This window comes from Crocodylus porosus, unplaced genomic scaffold (genome assembly GCF_001723895.1).
Source record: "Crocodylus porosus isolate Cpor-Errol unplaced genomic scaffold, CroPor_comp1, whole genome shotgun sequence".
NCBI lineage: Eukaryota > Metazoa > Chordata > Crocodylia > Crocodylidae > Crocodylus > Crocodylus porosus.
In genome coordinates, this window is record NW_017728951.1 from 23,371,736 (window position 1) to 23,381,371 (window position 9,636).

The 9,636-nt window shown below is 47.8% G+C and overlaps 1 protein-coding gene across 3 annotated transcripts in view; it reads left to right on the top strand.

Annotated features, from left to right (window-relative positions):
- Window positions 1-6,311, top strand: part of ITPRIP (inositol 1,4,5-trisphosphate receptor interacting protein) — a 28,380-nt gene extending 22,069 nt beyond the window's left edge. For all 3 annotated transcript variants that reach the window (XM_019556188.1, XM_019556187.1, XM_019556189.1), the window contains exon 2: window positions 3,014-6,311. In XM_019556188.1, the coding sequence (XP_019411733.1) occupies window positions 3,027-4,676 (1,650 nt within the window). In that variant the 5' untranslated portion in view covers window positions 3,014-3,026 and the 3' untranslated portion in view covers window positions 4,677-6,311. The remainder of the gene's footprint in view (window positions 1-3,013) is intronic.
- Window positions 6,312-9,636: the final 3,325 nt, after the last annotated feature.

Here is a 9,636-nt window from a genome sequence, read left to right on the forward strand (position 1 = left end):
CACTTTACTGTGCATTAAGTTCATCTAATGAGCAGTAAAGCACATGTGTAGAGGTGCCATGTTACAATATTCTAGCAGAAACTTAGTAAGGGATGGCATCACCTAAGTATAGACAGTCTCCACGGGTGGAAGAGTGACTGTATATTTGCAATGGAAGGTTATTGTCTTACAGCTTGAAAGGTTGCAGTGATCTGAATGGCGTGTCTGTGATTGTGTTTGCTGCTGGATGGGATGCAGCTCCACAGGCCCATGCTTCTAATGGCTAATGGAGATTGTCCTCGTCAACCATTGGCCTTGGGGCTCTTGGGGCTGGGACTGCTCTCTGGGCTGTGTTTTCTCTGCTGCCCTAAAGCTCAGTGACTAAGGTGTACGGTATAAGTAGATTCCCTCTATGGGATGGATTTATGACCTGAGGAACCATAAAGATAGGCGGCTTGTGAACTGTACATAAAGAAAGCCTCTCATGCCAAAGAAAAGGCTACTACGGTTGCCTAAACACAATGGTGATGGGCTCACCATAATACCTTTGTAGAGCTACACTAGTTGTTTTATGACCTAGTTCATTCCCTCTGGTTTTGCGTGATTTTTTTTTTCATTTTTTAACATATTTTCATCACAATTAAATTTTCATAACAAGTATCTTTTCCCGGGCACACCCTTCTCTTGTGCGCCCACATGTATGAGAGGTCTCTTTCAAAATGTTCCACGTGAAACTAAAACGGCCAAGCCCTTCCCGAATTCTCCTGTGCGACCAGACCCAAAACTGAGCCCCTTCACCCTGCAGCTCTCTTCACAGTACTGTGAAGCTGAAGTTACTGGCAAATTCATTATCTTTGTAGTGGATGGTCTTGCCATGGAAGGGAGTTTAAGACATTTAAGCACCAATAGAAACCAACTTCCAAGCAAAGAAAACGTCACCTTGGCAGCCTCAACAGCTGGAGCACAGCTTACGCTAAAACAAAACTCCAGGGCCAGATCCAGACATGCCGGCACGTGCGGTGGGTGGTGCCAGAAACCTCTCCGCAGTGCCACAAACCATATGCCCGGCACATTTAACTGTGCACAGTGCTACTAATTTGGGGTGCTGGGGCAAAATTTGCTACTGGGATTTCCTAGGAGCAAAAATACCCTAATAAAAAAGCAGTTCAAAGCACACCCAGATGGTGTGTGCCAGGAGAAATGTGGAGATGGGGGAGCAGGCAGCCCTGGCTGCTTCCTGGCTGCCTGGGGAGCAGCGTGCCTCGAGATGGGAGCTTCATGTGCCCAGCATGGGGGCTCTGCAGCAGCCACTTCCCCCCCCACCATGGAGCAGCGGGACAATGTGCCCCGGTGCAAAGCCCCCGGGAAGAGGCATGCACTGTAGCACAAAATAGCAGCACAAATTCGTGCCGTTACTATATATGCTGCTGCAAACACACGCCCCTGCTCATGTGGATGTGGCCCAAGAGACCTAAACAGTGCTGGGTAGATGCCCCGGCAGCAATAGGATTGTGCCCAGCAGAGCTAGAGGTTATGTTCTTTTAACAGAGTCTTGGTACATTGTGAAACAAATAACATCCAAGGGCACTGGCCATGCATGCAGGTTGGGAACCCAATACTTTATCATGAATAAAGCAAATAAGCCCACTCAGAATCATGTGAGGTCTCTCAACCATGCCAAGGCGGGGAGGAGGTAACGTGCAGCAGCTCACGCTAGCATGCTGCGGCATGTAAACGAGCAGCGGCACACGTCTGGCAGTGGGACGTACTCCAGAATCATGTCTGCACTGATGCCCTTGGCACTTCAAAAAAGAGCAAGCGGGCTGGGACCGTGGCTCTGGATGTGTGTGGGAGGTGTTTGTCTAGATCCAGGCAGGGAGGTGTATTCATGGATTGTCCAGATTAGTAGCCATAGCAAGCACAGAATTTAAGTAGCATGATGCATTTGAAACCATCTGTCTTTGGGTTAAAGCAAGGCCAATGAAAAGGTGCGATGTGGCAGACCCTGTACTTTCTCAGGGGCTATCATATGCTAGTGCCAGTATACTGGGAAGGGATGTGTCATAGCATGATCCCTGCTGTATTTTGATGCTGTGGTACTTCAACTGAGTTGTAAGAGTTTGTTAGGGGCCTCCCTCCTGGAGGCACTCAACTCTGTAACCATGGTCTCAGTCCAGATGTGAATGACCAGTGCTTGATTGTGAAGATATCCACAGGCCATTGGCATGCCCCACATGGAGGGTGCTTCAGATGGCAATACCCCTCCCACGGCTGTGCCTCTAATCTGTTGGCCTCACACCTGGCACTGAAGGTCTATGTGCATTTTGGGGTGGCAGTGGATGCTTGCAGAACAGGGAGGGGGTGCAGCTTGCCAGCACTTCTTTGTCTACCCTTTGTACCTTGTTCTCAGATGGGAAGGGGTCTTCCTAAAGGAGGGGAGGGCACTGTTTCCACCCACTCCCCTGTGGGTGGGGTGGGGAGGGCCTACTAATGCCCAAATAGCAGTCACATTGGGTGAAGAACAACAGAAGCATGGGTGGCTATAGCTGGATCCTCTTGCTCATCTTTCTTGGACGGGCTATGGTTTATGATAATATTAAAGTGGTTTCTCACTATGACTCCAGAGTTGTGAGTTTGAACCCTGATCTGGGCTTATGCAAAGGCTGTCACTGGTCAACCCTGCTAGTCATCCCGGCTGGGGAGTCAGAAGTACCAGCCATAGTCATCATGTCGTTCTCTCACATGCAATGCGCTGTAGGAACTGCTGTGACCTAACCAGCCTAGCACTGCATCTGCTAGGTTCAAGTAGGCCCCTGACCTGGGCTGCTACTGCAGTCCATTGCTTTTCTCCTCATTACAGCTACATCTCTGACAAGGAGTCCCTCAGCACTCTGGCAGGGAACCTCCTGGGCTGAGGCATTTGTTCATGAACTCCCAGTTGCAGGTGACAATATCAGACTTGGAAAAAAGACAAAGGGTGGTTGCATTAATGATTTTATTTCATTTCTGACCGTTCTGCCTTTCTGTCTTGCAGGGAAGGAATTGCCATGCCCGCAGGGATCTTCCGAGTGTGCCTGGTGGTGATAACAGCTATTGTCAACCACCCACTCCTCTTCCCCAGAGAAAATGCTACTGTCCCCGAGGACACGGAGGAAATCATCCAGAGGATGAAGGAGCGTGAGGAGAACCTCCGGCTGGAGCAGCTACGCTTGGAGCAGGAGATGGCAGGGCAGGAGTCCACCCAGAAGGCTTTGGAAGAGGCCCCTAAGCTGGAGGAGAAGCTCGAAGAGGATGCTCTGCGTTGGGACTTGTGGAGCGCCATGTCCATGGTTGTCTTCTTACTGATTGAGCTCTGGAGGCAAGATTTCCAGGATGGGAACTGGCAGGACTGGGCCGGTGAGGAGGATGACATGGCCATCCTGGGGAAAGCATTTAAGGGGGTGGCCCTGCCAAATAAGGCCACCTTGACCAACTTCTATGAAAGGTGCATCGTGGGTGTCACTGGTGAGATGGCCCGGATGCGGGAGATGGTGGAAGGTTTTGCAGACGACTTGTTGGAAGCCCTGCGGAGCGTGTGTAACCGGGATGCTGACATGGAGGTGGAGGAGTGCATAGGGGTAGGGAGCATGTATGAAAACTGGAGGGTGCGCAAGCCATATGTGTGCGACTTGATTGTGCCTTTTACCCCTCCAGAGCCCTACCGTTTCCGATCCCAGGTGTGGTGCTCCGGGGACTCCATCCCCCCAGATAAGCAAGGCTATGGTACCATCAAGGTTTGCCGGAGGGATGAGGATGTGGCAGGCTGTATCTGCGACAAGACTAAGCTGGGTGAAGACATGCTGTGCCTCCTTCATAGCCAAGCCAGCCAGACCAGGCACAACAGTGAGAGGGAGGACCTGCTCTGCTTTAACAACACCCAGTATCTGGATGCTGACCAGGTGATGAAGTGGTTCCAGATCGCCATCACCAAGGCCTGGAACAGAATATCCCACAAGTATGAATTCGACCTCACCTTCAGCCTCTTGGACTCCCCAGGTGCCCTGAAGATAAAATTCAGGTCTGGAAAGTCCATCGCCTTCAATATCACCCCCGTGGTGCAGTGCGAAGACTCTGATGTCTACTTCATCTCCCACTTTCCCCGCAGCGGCCTGACAGCTGATCCCTCCTCCAACACTTACTGGTTTCTTACGTTCGCGGTGTACGAGAGACGGTTCATCCATTCCCTCTCCAAAACGCTGCCTGCCAATGCCTGCCACCTCAGCTGCCTTCAGATCCTCTCCTTCCTGCACGAAAAGCAATGTAGCCTCTCGGGTCCAAGCGGCCTCACAAACTATCACCTGAAAACAGCAATGCTGCATTTGTTACAGACCCGTCCCCGTCAGGACTGGGCCCCGGAAAACTTGGAAGCCAGGCTGCAAGACATGCTGAAATTCCTGGAGAAAAGCCTGCAGGAAAAGAAGCTATGCCACTTCTTCATTGGAAATCGTAAGGTGCCAGAGGAGCTAGGTTTCCCGGGGATATTCCAGAAGGCTGAGCCCCTCAACCTTTTCCGGTCGTTTGTGCTACACAGGGACATTTACCAGAAGACGGTGGATACGTTTCATGAGATGCTGAGGAACACATCTGCTCTGATAAATGAGTACACGGTGCACGTTCCCATGGAGCACACAAACGGGCTTCACAAAGAATGTCTTTAGCCAAGACATCTGAGAAACACTTGTCCTCTATGCACAAGGCTTACAGGCCTTATCGAGGCAATGGACTTTGACGTGAGAGATTTCCACCTTTCATGGCAGCTAATTCAGGCCTAGTTTACCCAGCGTCAGGGAGGAAAGAGAATGGGTAGAAACTGGAAAGCACACGCTGTGAAAGTGTCTCTACTCCACCAGTGCGTTAGCTATTTTTTATGCAACTCAGAATATATTTTTTTACTATGCACTAGTCCGACTGTGGTGGTGACAAGCAACAGATGTAATTTATACAGATGTTGCATTGCAAAAACATTGGCAATTGTTCAGCGTCTCAAGCCAAATATTGAGTTTGTTTTTAAAGAGGACATAATAAAATGGTGAGGAGAATCTAAGATAAAAGAGGATGCTGGAAGAGTCCTCTTCTCTGAAAGGCAACAGCTCTGTGACTGCTGTTATTCTTACCGTACTATTATTAGTCTTTTGTATAGTCATAATGATAATGTCCAGGGGAGTAGATTTTGTGCGTGGGTGAATATATTTGCATGGCAGTTTTCCATGTCTGCTCTGGATGAAACCAGATGTAAAAGAAAAAAGAAAAAAATACTTCCTCCAAGACACAAAACTGTAAAACGGCAGATGCCAAGAGATAAATGTTTGGGCTCTTCATGTAACCAGATGATGCATGAGAAGAGGGAACTCACCAAAAAAACTATGAAATGAACCCAGTCGCAATAAGCTGATGCCAAAGCAGTAGAGCTTGATCTCAAAATCTAGTACAAATCATGTAGTGCATTTTTAATGTGGTCAGGGCAGGTAAAAGTGCTGTAACTAAGGGAGAGGGCAGAGCACACTGGTGGCTGGCAAACTTTGTTTTTGCAGCAATGCTGCAGTCTGACTCCCTCCATCGTGTCTGTCTTATCTTCCATAGGGGAAATCTGGGGTATCTGCCTGCATCCAGACAAGGCTCCTTCTAGACCTCGTTAGTGCTGCTGCTTCGAGCGGGTTGCATTTAGGAGTGTCAGGTAGAGCAAGCTGCATGGCCTGCAGTCATCTGAGACCTGACCGTAGCGAATGTTCAGCCACTACTGGCCTTCAGGTAGGAGAGAGAGAGAAAGTCTTGCATGACCATACGAGCTTTTAGTGATGTTTTAATCAAGCAGAGCTCTTCAACTTGGGTGTACTGTTTTCATTGTTCTCCTTTTGGAAGAGGAAGTCGCAGCCATGGTTGGCGGCATGGATAGCACTGGTTGTTCCATCCTACAGCTGATTACTATAATTCCCATATTATTGCACCTCCCCACTTGACCCATATATGGCAGACACAGAAGATAGGTTTGATCCTACTACCCTGAAGGTGATGCCTCCTGGTAGGAGTTCGTTATCCAGCTTGCCATTAAGCAGACCTTCAAAAGAGGATTGAAGCACAAATCACTGCCTCACCTCTGTAGACAGCTGCGCAGCCCTGTCTCCCCAGGGACGAGGGAGTTGTGGGACACAGACATATAGGGTGGCAGGGCAGCGATGTTAATAGCTTACACGAGTCCCAGGTGAGAGAGAGGAACCCATTTGCAACGAGCTGCTGAGTAACTACCCAAGTGTGTAACTACACCGTTACCCATGCCATTACACCCAGGCTTGCTACAGAAAGTGGGGAGGGAGTGACAGGAGGGAGAGGGGCAATTGGCCAGAGCCATAGGAGAAAGTCTTGGGTCCTGCAGGAAGCAGATATTTGTCTCCATCTCCAAACTAACCCTTGTAGCTCTGTGCTCAGGAGAACCTCATAGCTGGAGAAGCAAGAGGGAAGGTCTCACTGCTGGAGGTCAGGTGTGAAGCTCACTGGTGCTGTCAGATTAACCTTTCAGCACAAGCTATTAAACCCCTTTAAGAGAAATAAAAACCAGGCTTGAGGCACTCTGGGAGAATCACACAGTGATGGGCAGAAGTAAAATGCAGGGTTTGAGACCCATGGGGATCTGGAGCTTCTCATAAGTCTAGACTATTTTCAAACTAAAGCGACAACCTTGCGGCTGCTGAGTTTCTCACTCCCTGAGGTCTGTTGTACTGTCTCTACACCAGACCTATATTTACACAGATGTACTATGTGCAGATCATGGTGAAGCACTTGTGGCCTCGGTTCCTCTTCACTCTGTTGCTGCCATGGACAAATTTAAATCTCTGCTGTTTCCTGCAAGGAGCCTAAATTTAGCACACGAGAAGTACAGAAATAAACCCGTGACCCAGGCCACGCAGGAAACATCCTGGGCTGAAAAAAAAAACATTGAGCCTTTATATAAAATGAGGGAAAGGGAGAGTAAAAGACTGTTTATAAACAAAAATTCTCGTTTCCCTTGTGCAAAATTTTGGAACAAAGGTGCTTTCATCCAGCATGGATTTCCTCTCTGGTGGCTTGACGCTTGCTGGTTTTAGGAAATTGTTTGAAGTTGAGTTTGCAACCATAAACAGGTAGTGGGGAAAGTAAACTTTGCAAATGACACTATGTTAGCAACATGTTAAATAGGAGTAGGGGCATTAGGGATTTTTTTCTCAACCTGCTGGATTGTCCGTGGCAATTCTGGACCTTGTCTGGTGGTAATAGAAGAACTGTAGCACACTAACAGAGACTCCTAATGAAACATGTCTTGCCTCAGTCCCTTTCTTGGACAAGATACTGCTCCACTAAGTGTTTAACGTGACATGCTTACTCTGCTTCTGGCTTTTCTGCTGATCACTCTGTAACTTCAGGCTATAAGGGAGCCTACAGATACATCTCCACTCAGGGGAAAGCACTGTGTGTGAGCACACCCACCGTGCTTCAGGAAACCCCATGGGAGAGCTCTCCTTATGGCTATCACTCTGCAGGCATTTCAACACAAGATGCTTACTGCGGAGTAGACTAATTAGCTCTGCAGTAAACGTGTGCCTACACATGCACCCCTATTAGGCTGGAGTCAATGAATTAATTCTGCGGCAGGATAGTACTTGTATTTACAGGATAGTACTAATTTACAAGTACTATCCTGCCCTGGAGTTTTAGGCTTCGCAGCAGTGCACGTGTAGACATTGCCCTGGCTGGCTGGGGCACGAGGGTGCTCCAGTGTGCGGCTGCCTGTCGGCTGGCCCTGCGCCGGAGCGCCCTCGTGCCCCATCCAGCCCCTGCGCAGCACGTCGACCAGGAGGGGAAGCAGCCCCGGCCTGGCAGGCTAACCCCTGGCACCCTCTGCCAGCCAGGGCTGCTTTGATCCAGCTTGACGTGCTGCAATCCCAGGTGCACATTCAAACAGCGTATCCGGGAGCAATACGCTCTGGAGTTTATTGCTTTGCCTTAATTGCACATACAGACGTGCGTTGAGAGCTCAGACCTTTAGGTACTGAGTAACTTGCTTAATCTTACTATCACCATAGCAGTAAGAAAGGGTATAAAGAGTGGAAGAATGGTCCTTCACAGTCAGGTCTTATCAATTTTAATACTAGAATACAGTTAGCCAGACACCACCCTTACTTGCAAAAGACTACAGCATTTCATCAGTCTTCCATGCAGTCTACACTGGCTAGTCAAAATGTCCTTTGCTAGCTAGATCTGTGTGTAAAGATGTTTGGCTAACGTATCTGGAAGTCTGCAATATCCAGAGTCTTACTCGGAATTCCTCGAGAGTAAACTCATGGGTTTTTGTGGTTTTAATATTCTTTTGCAACAAAGTGCTGTGTGATGTGCAGTGAATCACTGCAGGAATGGTCCCAAGGAAGTTCAAACTGTGTGGGGATCCTTTCTTCTACTAGTTCTTGTTATTGCTAACCCTTAGCCAGGGAAACTCAGCCAGGAGGGTCTAGCATCGTCCCCCTATATTCCAACCACCTTCCCTAAAGCAATTTAATTGTTTCAGTATGTCACTATAGGCTCTATCAAGGTGAGGGAAATCACTGTGGCCTGATAACAGCCATCAACACAGCCTTGGGGGCTATTCATGTGCAGGCAACGCCGTTATTAAAGCTATTATCGTTCAGGAGCCAAGTGTCTCTTAAGGCAGTCTCTTCATTTTGGATAGTTCAGTCCCCAACTTGCATCAACCGTGAGATATGGCATCTGTTCCCATTGTTCCACATACCGATCATTTATCCTTTTTTTTTGGCTTTTTTAATAAGAAACTCAAATATTTGCTCTGTCATTTAAGCAGGATGTGCCAATTACTCTACTGGACTTTTTAACATAGACTTTGTATAACTTTCTGTTGCGGGAGCGAGGCAACAAAAGACCTTAACCTGATTTTCACAGCCTAGTTGACAGTGGGCTTGACTGGTTGCTGCTTCTTCTGGGACCATATGTGGTAAATAGCCTTATTTATTATTAGCCTTCTTTACGGACACTTTTGTAATATTTTGTTAGCTTGAAAGCAAGACTGTACTCTGAAGAGCTGACCTGGCAGGAATAAGTGAGGGTTGGGTTAAGACACAACACCCAAAACCTTCCAGATCAAGCTCTTCCTTGAGTTTTTAGAACATCCATAATATAGTCCATTTAAACTTTTTAAAAGGTATGCCAGGAACAATTTCTATATTAAAGTCCTGCTTGAAAAGCAGAACATAGTTGAAATGTGTATATATTTTTGTGCAGCTTTATTTAAAATAAAGGTGGTGTTTGAAGACTCATATGAATTGTACAGGAGTGAAGTCCATTTATTACTAGTCTCTTAAAGGCTTGTGCATTTCCCAGACTACCCAGACGGCTGGGATCCCAGCACGGTGGGTAGGATCCTGACATACAGTCAGCTCCCAGGAGGTTGAATTAGGGTTCCTGAGAGTTATTCCAGAATAAGATTGGGAGTGAGATTAAAATAATACAGCTATTTTGGAATAAATCCAGGGACAAGGACTCATAATTGTCCCAGAACAAGTGTCCATGCATGTAATTATTCTGGAATAACCATTCCTGATTAAATTCATCCATAGACAAGCCCTAAATGCCACCATC